At 46.9% G+C, this 15,114-nt stretch overlaps 1 protein-coding gene across 3 annotated transcripts in view; it reads right to left on the bottom strand.

The window, feature by feature from the left end:
• Window positions 1-15,114, bottom strand: part of LOC306923648 (neural-cadherin-like) — a 424,677-nt gene that overhangs the window by 169,780 nt on the left and 239,783 nt on the right. For all 3 annotated transcript variants that reach the window (XM_079501857.1, XM_079501859.1, XM_079501858.1), the window contains 3 exons: window positions 10,401-10,650; window positions 7,671-7,798; window positions 5,817-6,003 (listed from right to left, as the gene is read on the bottom strand). In XM_079501857.1, coding sequence (XP_079357983.1) covers window positions 5,817-6,003; window positions 7,671-7,798; window positions 10,401-10,650 — 565 coding nt within the window. The remainder of the gene's footprint in view (window positions 1-5,816; window positions 6,004-7,670; window positions 7,799-10,400; window positions 10,651-15,114) is intronic.

Consider the following 15,114-nt stretch of genomic DNA (forward strand, 5'->3'; position numbering starts at 1 on the left):
TGTAAATTACATAAATTATTCCATTTTTTGGCCACGCTTTTTATTGTTTTAGCAGGAGACCCATTTTATTGTTTTAGCATGGCCATTGTTTTGGTGCAAAGAACAGCAGTAATGGAGCTATGCCTCTTTAACGAGCTGTTTTTTTTGCTATAAAGAACATATAATAGACAAAGAGCAACTCAGAAGGTTAAATATGTATGAGTTGACTGGTTTTCATGTGTTATGGATTCCCTCGTTACGCTCTGTTTCTTTAGCTAGAAAAAGTTATTTGGCTCAAAGAGCTAATTTGGAGTCACTGTAGTTACGCAGAATGGTTGGATGTGCAAAATATTTCCCCATTTCCCTGCTTTATTGGCGTGTCCCTGGGGCAAAGCGCAGAGACAGGTAATGTTTGCAGAAGAGATGAGCCCATCTGCAGAGGAAGATACGTCGAGCTAGACGCAGCTAAGGCTCATTGCAAATGCTAAGCAGCCCCGGCCGTCCCAGGAGAAGAGGCTTTGGTGCTCTGAAACGCTACCGTAACCCCTAATACCTCCCCTGAATACAAACATCCTATTACGTCACCCCAGATCTGGCCAGAGGCTTTTATAAGACGACCAACAACCAAAATGTCACAATGAGCGTGCGATAAGCAAACGCAGTAGCATGGACCCCGATGGCTGAACGCAATGACGGTGCAAACACATAAAGGGCTTGTTGTGAGAATCCGTGGCAGAGCTGTGCTGTTTGGTCATGGTGGTGGAATGAATCCATTTAAGTCTATCCCTGGGTGTAAAACCAACGTAATGTGGTTTCTGTTTTAAACACAGTGCACAGACCAAGAAATCCTTGTATGTAGCGGTCTTTGTGCTGCCCATGGGGATCGAGGAGAGAACAATGCTACTTGATATGAATGAAGACATTGCATCCAGGTCACTTCAAAGTCAACTAAAATATCTCTTGGAATAATAATGTGAATTATCATTAAAATGGAAGACTGATCTTTAAACCTCGTCTGGAATCCCCCAGAGGTCTTAACTAGAGCCTATTCTTTAAACCTCGTCTGGAATCCCCCAGAGGTCTTAACTAGAGCCTATTCTTTTTGCCCTCCACTCCAACATCTCTTCACTGAATCCTCACTTATTTTCGCAATTTTCTTTTTAAGAATGTGTAATTGTCATTACAATGACGCCAGATTCAAAGTGGTTAAAGGACCACTTCACCACTTTTCAACCTATAATCATGAAAAAAAATCGGTCTGTGTCTCATAGGAGGGCTGTGGGCAGTTCAGAAACCGTCCTCCAGTGACATCATCGATGGGGAATACAATCTAATAGAAACTGCAGGCTTTCTAGTCCTGAAAAGTTGCAATGCGAAAATGGAAGCCATCGTTCTCACGATAATGAAAATCTAAACATTTTTGTAAAAATAATCTTGTTTAAAAGAAATCTGCCTAATGATGATGTCACTGGAGGACGGTTTCTAAACTGCCCACAGCCCTCCTATGAGACACAGACTGAGTAGAAAAAAATCTTGCCATTTTATCATGATTATTAGTGAGGACCTATTATATGAAGATAGGTTGGAAAGTGGTGAAGTGGTCCTTTAAGTCTGTCTGTGAGTTTTATAAATATTTAACCAATAAACAGTTAATTAACAAGAGCTTGGATCCATTTCCTGAACAGTAATGGTTTTGAACATAAAGACTTCCATCGGTCATGGACCCATGCCCCGCCCCCTCCCGACCTCCAGTATAAATTGACTGCTACAATAACCTTAATAATAGAGACAATACACCATAAATAAATACTGAAACCAGATATTATCATTAAGGAAGGTGTATGCATGTACTATGTGTAGAATAGAATAGAATAGAATAGACTTTATTTGCCATTTGCACAAGTGCATAGGAAATCTTGGAGCACAGCTCCCAGGGTCAGCATTAAAAAGGGAGGGACAGGTAAGAAAAGAAACATAGAACATACAATCCTAGAATAAATAAGTGTGTCATAGTCTACCTAAAAACAATGCATATTCAGTCCTATCAAATCAAATAAAGTGCTTCATGAATCATAATCTGCCTAAAAACAGTGCATAATTCAATTCCTCTTTCATCTATCTATTGTATTGAATTCCGTCCCTAATGTCCTCGGCTACTAGTCGCACAGTAGCAGGGAAAAAACTGTTCGAGAAGCGTGTTGTGTGGGTGGAGATGCTCTCTGGCCGGTGGTGTCTCAGGTTGTGTCCTGAGTCCCTCCACACAAACAGAAAGTGAGCAGGATGGTGTGGATCCTTAAGGATGCTCTGTGCTCTCCTCCTACAGCGCTGTGTGTAGATTGTGTCCATGGCAGGGAGATTTAATCCAATGATTCTCTCCGCACTTTTGACAACTCGTTGCAACGATTTCCTCTCAGCTTGGGTAGTGTTTCCAAACCACACCGTGATGCCGCTGGTGAGGATGCTTTCAACGAGTCCTCTGTAGGCCAGAGTAAGAGGTTGAGGACCAAGTCCAGCCTTCTTCAGCATCCTAATGAAGTATAGCCGCTGCTGTGCTTTTTTCACTGTAGCAACAGTGTTTTCCTTCCAGCCCAGGTGTTTTGACACATGAAGGCCAAGGAACTTGAAGCTGTCTGCCTGCTCCACCTCTGTCCCCTTGATGGTGAGGGGTTCCAGTGTGTGAGGTCCCTTCCTAAAGTCCAGAATTACTTCCTTCGTTTTGTCCACGTTGAGGACGAGGTCATTGTCCTCACCGTAGCTGATGATGTTGTTCACCTGTTCCCTGTACGCTGACTCGTTTCCTCCCTTAATAAGGCCCAGGATGGTCGTGTCATCGGCATACTTTATTATGGTGTTACTCTTCTGGGTGGAAACGCAGTCATGCGTGTACAGGGAGTAGAGTCTAGGACTTAGGCAGCAGCCCTGGGGTGTTCCAGTGCTAACTGTGAGCTCGGCTGAGGTCTTATTTCCCATCCTCACCACTTGTGGCCTGTCTATTAGTAAGTCCAATATCCAGTTACAGGTGGGTGTAGACACACCAAGGTTTGCCAGTTTCACAGTTAGCTTCATGGGCCGTATTGTGTTGAAATCTGAGCTGTAATCCAGAAAGAGCATACGTGCATATGTCTTGCTTTTGTCCAGGTGTTCCAGTGTGGAATGAAGTGCCAGTGCCACTGCGTCGTCCACAGACCTATTTTTGCGGTAGGCAAACTGTAGGGGGTCCAGTGCCTCAGGGATAGCAGAGTTCACGTACTGTAGAACCAGCTTTTCCATGCACTTCATTGCCACTGAGGTCAGTGCCACTGGTCTAAAATCATTCATTGTCACTGTGTTGGCTTTTTTTGGGACTGGTATTATGACAGAAGACTTGAAAGACCGGGGGACAGCTTCCTGTGCGAGGGAGGTGTTAAAGATGTCTGTATACACCCCCGCCAGCTGCTCAGCACAGGCCTTCAGGACTCTTGGTGATACTCCATCAGGACCTGCTGCTTTTCTTGGGTTGACCTGCCCAAATGCTCGCTGGACCTGTGTTTGTGTCACCTGAAGTGCCGTCTCCCCAGGGTTGTGGGGAGATTTTGAAGGGATGTCTCCATTTTGTCTATCAAATCTCGCATAGAAGCTGTTTAAGTTATCCGGCATGTTGTTGTCACGGATCTCCGTCCCACTCGTGCTCCTCTTATAGTTAGTGACAGCTTGTATCCCCTGCCACATACTATGTGTGTTGTTATCCAGATAGCAGCTCTCAAGTTTCTTTGAGTATAGTCTTTTTGCGGCCTTGATGGACCTTTGTAGCTCGTAACGAGCCCGCCTATACTCTGTGGTGTCCCCTGACTTGAAAGCTGCACACCGGTTCCTGATCTTCAGACGTACATCTGCATTGAACCAGGGCTTTTGGTTAGGGAAGACACGAGTAGTACGGGTGGGGATGCAGATGGATGTGCACCATTCAACATAACCACTGACAGTCTCTGTGTAGTCATGAATATTGTCCGTAGCCTCTTTAAAAACATTCATGTCTGTGGCCTCCAGGCAGCCCTGTAGCTCTGCCACTGCACTGTCAGTCCACATCCTAGTGGTCTTAACTGTGACTGGGTTAGCTTTCAGCTTGGAGATGTAAGTGGGCCTTAACAGGATTGCTAGGTGGTCAGATTTTCCAAACTGAGGTTTGGGAATGGCATTGAATGCTTTCTTTATGTTGCTATAGCACTGATCCAAAATGTTTTTCCCTCTCGTAGGGAAATTCACAAACTTGTGGAGTTTGGGCATAGCCTTCTTTAAATTACAATGATTAAAGTCCCCCAGCACTATAAGGGCAGAATCCGGGTACATGTTTTCATGTCCACTAATCATGTCATGTAGCTCATTCAGAGCTCTCTCCTCATTTGCAGAGGGGGGGGCATATACAACACTCACAATGATGCACTGTAATTCTCTTGGTAGAAAAAAAAGGCCTACACTTTAAAGTGATATATTCCACATCCTCAGAACAGGACTGGGATATCACTTTCGAGTCAGTGCACCAGGACTCCTTGACGTAGATCACTGATCCGCCCCCACACATTTTGCCACAATCCGCTGCTCTGCGATCGGCTCTGAAGGCTGAGTAGCCAGTTAGCATTACAGCCTCACTGGGTGTCGTCTCTCCAAGCCATGTCTCAGTGAAACACAGCAGAGAACATTCCTGGATACACTTCTGTGTAGCCAGCCTCCCAGAGATGTCATCCATCTTATTTGCCAGTGATCGCACATTGGCGAGAAGTATGACCGGGAGAGGTAATCTTCCTCTGGTAGCCAGGCGTCGGAGTCTCCGCTGTATACCTCCCCGCCTTCCACGCTTCCGTATCGGCTTCCGAACGTCCCATGCCGTGCCGTGTCCGGGTGTTACTCTGTCACCATACAGCTCCGGAAAACAGTGCAGGTCCGCGAGATTAAAATCTCCTTTGTGACTAAGCTCCCCTAACTGCACTAACGTTGTCCTATCATACTTAACTTGTGCCTTTATGCACCGCACAGAGCGAAAGAGTAGGGACAGTAACAAACAAAGAAAGAAGAAATGCTTGACTCGGAGAGCAACGCGACGTCGCCCGCACAGGAGCGCCATCATGGCTCACATATAATCGTGAAAAGATGAAATGCGGAGTCTTAGGCCTTAAGACTCCGCATTGGTGGGGAGGTACTATATGTAAACTCTTCATTTCCATTTTACAGCCATTCAGTTGCAAAAAAACAAAACAAAATTTTGGGGACCCCCAAAATAATTTGGCGACCTCTCCCCCTGAGGGGTTGCGACCCACGGGTTGAGAACCCTCGATGTAGACAATCAACCAAACTGGGTGCACCATGGTGGATTCGAACCCTTAAGACCTATTCATAGTCTGGATTTTCGGTGGTGAGGTGACCACCGCTCCGGTGGTGAGCTGACCACCGGAGCTGAAATAACGTTGAGCGGTCGTGAGTAAAAACAGAGAGAAGGGCTGGAGCGGTGGTGGTGGTTTGCTCTTCACCGCAGGTCGTGACGTCATGTTGTAGTTCGGTGGTCACCTAACCACCGAAGATCCAGACAGTATGAGACTTTAAGGCTCATACATAGTCTGGATTTTCGGTGGTTAGGTGACCACCGAACTACAACATGACGTCATTATTTCGGTGGTCACCTCACCACCGAAAATCCAGACTATGAATAGGCCTTAAGACTCCGCATTGGTGGGGAGGTACTTTACCACTGAACCACCCCATTGGTGGGGAGGTACTTTACCACTGAACCACCTGAGCACCCATTGGTGGGGAGGTACTTTACCACTGAACCACCCGAGCACCCAAAAAAAACATCCAGTTCTAACCTGAGTTGGGCTGTTTGTTCTTGCCGGGACGGGCCGACTCCTGGCCGTCCTCTGACTGAACCTCCAGCAAATAAGAGCTGCGGGCCTCGCGGTCAAACACAGCCTCCGTGTGGACGGTCCCAAACTCTGGGTCTACGCGGAACAGTTGGTGGTCCCCGCTGCTGTCGCTCAGGAGCGAGTACGTGATCTGTGGAGCACATTAGATACATTAGTACATGATCCTAACTTTAAAAAGCATCTGTATCATTTTTAGATTTTAGCTTTAGATTTAGCAACATTATTTAGAATATTGGTTTAGAACAGTGGTTCTCCTGGTCTCTAAACTGCCTCCCCCTGGCCAGCTGGGGCGCCTGATGGAGGGGAAAGGAACTGGTTGGAATAACGTGTTCCTTCCACGCGCTACGTCCAACCAGGGAAACTCCCCCCTGTCAGGTGTAAAGGAGCAACTTGGACACTCAGGCATGAAGGAAGCACGAGTTAAAGTCCGTTGCTCTCCCCATGTCCCCCATATATGGGGACTAGGTTGGCGGAGGGTGTGTAGAGCCCAGGATCGCATTAGATAATTGACCCAGGGGTGAAAAATGGGTTACAAAATTGTGGGATAAAAATATATTAAAAAAAATAAGAACAGTGGTTCTCAAAAATAGCAGATATACGAGCTCACAGTCAGCGAGCAGAAGACAAAGGATTAAAACACATAAAAACCTAAGATACCGTATGTACATTTATGCATACCGTATAACATGAAAAATAGCAGGTGTACATGGAGATATTTAGTGTAGTGTGAGAACGGGAAAGGGCCCCTAGTATAGAGTCCCGGGGGACTCCGGTCAACTAAGCATAATAGGACTTAAGTGGTTGGAAAAAGGGTATATTAAAGCAGTAATCTAGCAGAAGCCATGATGGGAAAATGAAATACCTTCTTTCATTTTATGATTGCCTGCCTCAGTTCTGGCTCTTCTCCGTGCCAGATCAATAAACCATCACACAGATGCCATGGCACAGCTCCCACAACGGCCATATCCAGTCTATGATAACTGTGAATCAACAGCTTCCACGTAGAGTGCAGTATAGCATCCATGGAATGATGTTCTAACATAACAACTTGCAACCTACTGTAGCATCCTTGTTTTGGGCACTGATTGGCGTTTTTACAGGTAATAATAATGCAGAAACCTTGTATCTCCATAATTTCTTCTGATCCATAAATAGGTCATGTAATAAATAAATATAGACTTATTTCTTATATCTACAGCTGCTATTTTACATTTTAGATGTCAAAATGCACTCCTGTTCAAACGGCCGGTTGTGTCGCCGCCCTAACCAAGGGGGCAGGCAGACTTTCCAACGTTGAAGCTCTGGGTCCTAGTGGTAGGAGGAGGGACTACAGGCGGACCCGTGGATTCATGACCGGGAAACCCCGTGCAGCTGGGCTTTAACGTTGAGCGCTCGGTTGCCCTACGTCACTCAGGACCTCAAAGTTGAGGTCCGGGGAGGGACTTCCGGCAGTCTTCCGGGTGCTTCAAAATGCCACTGAGCAACTTCCACTGACATGAATAGCTGGGGGGGCGGAGCTTCGCGCCAGTTCAGTCTCTATTATATATATACTCTATGGCCCTAACAGGCACACCAGCTGAGATTTGAGTGACAGGTGGCACTTATTATAATCTTGGACACGCCCGTTTATTATTGATAAGAAGCTGCTTCTACTGTACTTGGTTTTAATTTTAGCCTCATTTGGTGCCGAATGAAGCTTGAAGTGGTTAAGATGATGAAAGGTTACTGCAGTTTACACTTTCACTGTCTGTGTCCCTTTCTTGGGACACAGACAAACAAACACACACCAGTACAAACCTGTCCGTTAAGACCCAGGTCCTTATCGTGAGCAGAAACGTGGAGAACGACGGTCCCGATCTGAGCTCCCTCGGTCACTGAAGCCTCGTAGATGGATGATGTGAAAAACGGCACATTGTCATTGACGTCTTAATAGGGACAAGAGAAAGAAATATACCACCACAAAAACAAACTTTTAAGCGGCAACTCAATCATTTTTACCCCATTTGTTTTACCCCTTTTTCTCCCCAATTTAGTCGTTTATGCCAATGTATTCCTCCCCATACACATTTATGTGTTGTCACTGATCTTGTACTGACTCAGCTGCCAGTGAGGAGCCCCCCCCCCCCCCACAATGAGGACGTAGAGCCTTCGTCCTACTCCCTGCTGACAACCAGGTGCCACCGCAGCCTGGCTTCCCTCCCCCGAACACAATTGTGTTGGTGACGTGTGTATTGGGCTTCTTTATAAACTGTCAGAACTGTCTGTCTGTGAGTAAAGCCCAACACACACTGTCTGTGAAGCAGGTGCGCAGCGACGTGGCAGAGTATTGCCGCACAGCAACACCCACAGGACGCGACGCGCTACCGGCCAGCCACGCCCACGGATTCCCGGATGGAGGCCGCGCGGCAACGCCTGGAAAATAGAACAGCGGCGTATCGGAGCGCCAGGCGAGGCGTGAACGCGAGGCGTGAACGCGCGCCAGCACGCGTCTGACGCCGCCGGTGTGAGATAGGTTCATTGAAAATAACGGAGGCGGCTGTTTTGATGCGCGGCGTTCACAGACGGTGTGTGTTGGGCTTCAGTCTCCGGAAGCTGTGAGGCTGAAGGATGGTACATGGCTCAGGCCATGGTGCTGATCTGTGTTTTGTAATCTGGACTCCGAAACCTTAATTTGTCTGTCTGCTGTCGACGAGTATTTTTGCCTAAGTATTTAAGTCAAGTCTAGTACGTTTGTTTATGGGCTCTATAGGGAGAGGAAAAGTACTCTTCTCTCTGGTTAGTTAAATTACTTCAGTGGTGTGCAGGGTCTTTACCACTGAGCCACCAGAGCACTACTCAGTGGTGTGCAGGGTCTTTACCACTGAGCCACCAGAGCACTACTCAGTGGTGTGCAGGGTCTTTACCACTGAGCCACCAGAGCACTACTCAGTGGTGTGCAGGGTCTTTACCACTGAGCCACCAGAGCACTACTCAGTGGTGTGCAGGGTCTTTACCACTGAGCCACCAGAGCACTACTCAGTGGTGTGCAGGGTCTTTACCACTGAGCCACCAGAGCACTACTCAGTGGTGTGCAGGGTCTTTACCACTGAGCCACCAGAGCACTAATCAGTGGTGTGCAGGGTCTTTACCACTGAGCCACCAGAGCACTACTCAGTGGTGTGCAGGGTCTTTACCACTGAGCCACCAGAGCACTACTCAGTGGTGTGCAGGGTCTTTACCACTGAGCCACCAGAGCACTACTCAGTGGTGTGCAGGGTCTTTACCACTGAGCCACCAGAGCACTACTCAGTGGTGTGCAGGGTCTTTACCACTGAGCCACCAGAGCACTACGCAGTGGTGTGCAGGGTCTTTACCACTGAGCCACCAGAGCACTACTCAGTGGTGTGCAGGGTCTTTACCACTGAGCCACCAGAGCACTACTCAGTGGTGTACAGGGTCTTTACCACTGAGCCACCAGAGCACTACTCAGTGGTGTGCAGGGTCTTTACCACTGCACCACCAGACCACTACTCAGTGGTGTGCAGGGTCTTTACCACTGAGCCACCAGAGCACTACTCAGTGGTGTGCAGGGTCTTTACCACTGAGCCACCAGAGCACTACTCAGTGGTGTTATGGGTCTTTACCACTGAGCCACCAGAGCACTACTCAGTGGTGTGCAGGGTCTTTACCACTGAGCCACCAGAGCACTACTCAGTGGTGTGCAGGGTCTTTACCACTGAGCCACCAGAGCACTACTCAGTGGTGTGCAGGGTCTTCACCACTGCGCCACCAGAGCACTACTCAGTGGTGTGCAGGGTCTTTACCACCAGAGCACTACTCAAATAATTTAAACCAATCTATGGTAGAGAGTATGTTATACAATATAAACTAGTACATCTGCAGTGGTGGTAGAAGGTGGTCTCCGTCTCCATCTTCTTCCACTTAGAGTGACATCATGTTTATGCAAGCCATTAGGGGTGGAGACAAGTATCTATTGTCACACCCATTCCTGGGCTCAGAGGTGCTAAAATCTTTGAAGGGGAAATTCTCAAGTTTGGGATTTCTGGTTCAACAAGTTTCAGATGGTCATATCTTCTTCATTTCCCCCCCAATTTCAATGAGCAATACATCATATGAAAGGTTACATTATGCAGTTTCATATGTAAAAAAACGAAAAATGACCATGGCCCCCTTGTATCTCGGTCACATATACTGTAGATGTAGACATATTGATGTAGATCCTACTGTAGATGTAGACATTATTGATGTAGATCCTAGTGTTCACAGGTAGTACTGCCTGAATCTCACAAGCACAATATCTTCCCTGGTGAACGGGGGATTCCCTGGTGAATGGTCTCCCAAACCAGGGATACCGAGGTTCGAATCCCAAGTAGGACATAAAACCTAAGCATTCCCTTTTTTCAGCTGAACATAATATTACAGAATTACACTGAAACCCTGGAACAGTTCAGTCAGTGTCAACTTGGCATCGTTCTCATGTCTGCCTGCCTAACGAGTAGGGTACACAGACAATTAGCGACGGCGTACCTGTAACATTGACATAAACGGTGGTGAACGCGGCCAGAGGCACCGCTGCCACATTCTGAGCCCGCACCCGCAGCGAGAAAAATGGAGTCGTCTCGTAGTCCAGTGGCTCGGACACCAGGATGGAAGCAGAGCCGTCGTCCCGGTTGGGGGACAGGTAGAAGCGCACTGGCATGTTGGTCTCTGGGACCATGCCGTCCTCCAGGTTGTAGGTGACCCGCGGGTCCCCGAGCTGAGAGGTGGCTTTGATTGTCTGAAAGGAGTCAACGTCGCTGGGTTATTGTTGCGAACGCAGTGATTGCGAACGCAGTGAGCATTTACTATGAGACCCAGCAGATCATGTCTGTCTGTCTGTTTGTCTGTGTGTCTGTGTGTCACGCTGTAACACCACCCGCCCACCACCAGAGCTGTATCACACACAAAAACACATGCACGCACACACGCACACACACACACACACACACACACACACACACACACACACACACACACACACACACACACACACACACACACACACACACACACACACACACACACACACACACACACACACAAACACAAACAACTTAATTAAAAAAAACTTAACTTAAAAAAACGTAACTTTAAAAAAAATCTTCAAAAAAAAAATCTTAAAAAGAAAAAACTTACAAAAAAAACGTAACTTAAAAAAAAACTTAAAAAGAAAAAACTTTAAAAAAAACTTAACTTAAAAAAAAATTAAAAAGAAAAAACTTAAAAAAAACTTAACTTAAAAAAAATCTTAAAAAAAACCCCCCTTAAAGCACGTAATTTATTCTAATTGTTGTTATTGCAATATACGAGCTGCGTTCGCTTCCCGCGTTCGCGCGTCTTACTTGTTTTCTTATGGTGAAGGGGCTGACTGAGATACAAAAGCAAACATCAGACTCCATAAAATACAAGCATGATGGTCTTGATCCAAGGCTATAGTTAAGGGGTGAAAGCCGAGCCCAGAGTGATTATAAACCTTTTTAACCCATTTAGGCCTGACGTCAAAATAAAAAAAACATTCGCTCTGAAAGAATATATACATATTCAAAGATTTGTGCCGCATTTTTACGATTTAAAAAAAAATAGCAGACCTACAAGTTCATAGCGCGCCACTCGGTGGCGTGCTATGAGCTTGTAGATCTGCTATTTTTCAATAGCTAAAGTATAACAGAATGCTTGAAACACCAAAAGGGGTTCCCGCCCAAAATGGGTTAATTTGAAGGACGTGCATTTGATATACACTGCAGGGATCCCAATCGGCCAATTAAATTGGGATCTGCAATTTTGTCCTCCGTGTTATAGTAATCTTTTTGATCAGTGCAAATCTGGAAGTTTGCACTAATCGCTCCCCACTTGCTTTGCTGCTGCTGCTACTGCTCTCACCACTGCTGTCTTGCAAACACTGCTGTGCTGCACCCGCCTGCACCACCCCAGCTACCCTCCGCCTGCACCACCCCAGCTACCCTCCGCCTGCACCACCCCAGCTACCCTCCGCCTGCACCACCCCAGCTACCCTCCGCCTGCACCACCCCAGCTACCCTCCGCCTGCACCACCCGCCTGCACCCTCCGCCTGCACCACCCCAGCTACCCTCCGCCTGCACCACCCGCCTGCACCCTCCCCCTGCACCACCCCAGCTACCCTCCGCCTGCACCACCCCAGCTACCCTCCGCCTGCACCACCCCAGCTACCCTCCGCCTGCACCACCCGCCTGCACCCTCCGCCTGCACCACCCCAGCTACCCTCCGCCTGCACCACCCCAGCTACCCTCCGCCTGCACCACCCCAGCTACCCCCCGCCTGCACCACCCGCCTGCACCCTCCGCCTGCACCACCCCAGCTACCCCCCGCCTGCACCACCCGCCTGCACCACCCGCCTGCACCCTCCACCTGCACCACCCCAGCTACCCTCCGCCTGCACCACCCCAGCTACCCTCCGCCTGCACCACCCCAGCTACCCTCCGCCTGCACCACCCCAGCTACCCTCCGCCTGCACCACCCCAGCTACCCTCCGCCTGCACCACCCCAGCTACCCTCCGCCTGCACCACCCCAGCTACCCTCCGCCTGCACCACCCCAGCTACCACCCTCCTGCACCACCCCATGCTACCCTCCTCCTGCACCACCCCAGCTACCCTCCGCCTGCACCACCCCAGCTACCCTCCGCCTGCACCACCCCAGCTACCCCCCGCCTGCACCACCCGCCTGCACCCTCCGCCTGCACCACCCCAGCTACCCTCCGCCTGCACCACCCCAGCTACCCTCCGCCTGCACCACCCCAGCTACCCTCCGCCTGCACCACCCCAGCTACCCTCCGCCTGCACCACCCCAGCTACCCTCCGCCTGCACCACCCCAGCTACCACCTGTCGTTTTGGATCTGCTGTTTATGTACGGGGGATTCGGGTCGGGACTGATGCGCTTTATCGGAGTACATAAAAAGCAGATCCAATTCATCGCCAAACCATAATAAATACATTGCTCATTTTATATTCAATAAAAATATATTCTATCCATTCATGAGCTGTCCTGACAGAACGACTATGTAAATGATTACATAAGAGAGAACTATGTAATATAAAATAAATGAAATTAAAACATTTACAGCATCTAGCAGTGTTGATTTCGTTGACTAAAATTATGACGAAAAATGTTCGTCAACTACGGTGTTTCACTGACGAAAACTAAATGGAAACTAAATGAAAACTAAGCTATGATGACTAAATATACTGACAATTTCGTCAACAAATAAACTAAAATGTTAGGAAGGGACTAGTGGACAAGATATCCACTATAAGTCATTTTACACTTGGTTGCATGCTGAAAAAAAAGCCGATCTACAAGCTCACAACGCTGCGACACGTTTTGAGCTTGCAGATCTGCTATTTTCAGCAAGTGTAAAATCAGCCATTACGACGGCATTTAGGCGTGCCAAAATTCATTTTAGTCGACTAAATCAAAAATGTCGACTGAAACTAGACTAGGTGACTAAATGTGACTAAGACTAAATTAAGTTTCATTCAAAACAACACTGCCTTAGATGAAACTCATTACAGACCTGTAAGGGTGCATTTGAGTGCTACAGTATATTCTTCCTAATTATCAATCATTTAGCCGGGCGGGGACCCCCTGGAAGCCCCTTGAAGGACCACATGGGGGGTCACCAGACGCCATGTTGAGAACCAGCGCTATAGGAGATGTATTGAGTCAAATAGTTTTCATTTAGTCTCTCAGAAAAAGATCAGAATTAAGGCTAAGCAGAGTTGACCCTCTTGACTGAAGCTGTGCCAGAGCGTTAAGTACAACTGAACTGAAAATCAGAGCGTGTCAACTGGGAGCTCATTATCTTCATCTAAATAGCCCATGCTGCTAGCCTGCTAGGTCCTTGCCAACAAATCTACCATACTGTACATGAGAGCCATCTGCTTCCCTCTAGTTTAACCCCATACCGACTACAGAGAGCGACAGATCTCAAGCCTTAATATGGAAAACAATATAAGTTAATGTCCCGGTCTTGTCCCCTAAGGGGGTAAGGTCAGATTTGATCTACAGTATGAGAAACATTTAATGTATGGAGTTATCTAAATACATAAATACATACATAATTTATGTCATCATTATCTATCCTTTGTCACATGACACTTACTTATTGTGCAATAATATCTTTGCTGATCATGTCTATTGTCTTAAAAATGTTACTAAAAATGTTACTTGTGATGGACATAAACTGCATACAATATTATAGTATTATGTATTTATGCACATTTGGTTTCCTGAGGGTTATCTGACAGATGACTGACAGGTAACCTTTCTCTCAGTTTCTTGATTTAACCCATTTTGGGCGGGAACCCCTTTTGGTGTTAGCATCATGTTATGCTTTAGCTATAGCACGCCACCGAGTGGCGCGCTACGAGCTTGTAGGTCTGCTATTTTAGAAAAATCAAAGAACCACTGACATAGAAACATAGCTTTTTTAGAAAACTGTCAGGATGTAGAAGACATTTTTAGAATCTGATCTCAGGTCAAAATGGGTTAAGGTGTAAGGACATTTAAAAAAAAGTATATCTTCAAGTATTTTCAGTTGTCACTGTACATGTATGATGTATGATGTATGCACTTTTATAAATACAACTGAAAAAATACTTAAATTGTTGTTGATGAAAACTAGATGGTCTGAAATGGCCATAATATACAGAAAACAAAACTATTTACCTTCCATGCTGTATTTTTCTGACGGAAACATTTTGAATGTTAAGATAGAATGTCATTGTCACGACTTTCAAATGTGTAGTTTTAGCACAAAGACAACATGCAGTGAGTGTAATTTGACTGCTCAATGTGCCTCTGGGCAGACAAATTACTGGCATTATATAGCAGGCACAGCATGCACTACAAAGGCGTGGAGGAAGGTAAACGTTTGAATAATTTGACAGAAATGTGAGACATTCTCCACAATGAGTTACCTTTGGTACTTTCAAAGCATATTTTAGTGTGAAGAATCTGTTCTATAAACAAAGGCCCATACACAGACCTTGAATACTTAGACTAGAAAATACTCAGGCAAAAATACGGAGCATGAAGTCAACAGCAGAGACAGGCAGATGAAGGTTGCTGAGTTCCATTTTATTTGCAGAGTTCAATACAGCATCAGCCATGGGGACAGAGCCCCACGGATCCTTCAGCCTCTCGGCTTCCAGACTAACACACGTA

The sequence above is a fragment of the Electrona antarctica genome (genome assembly GCF_951216825.1).
Source record: "Electrona antarctica genome assembly, chromosome: 5".
Classification (NCBI taxonomy): Eukaryota; Metazoa; Chordata; class Actinopteri; order Myctophiformes; family Myctophidae; genus Electrona; species Electrona antarctica.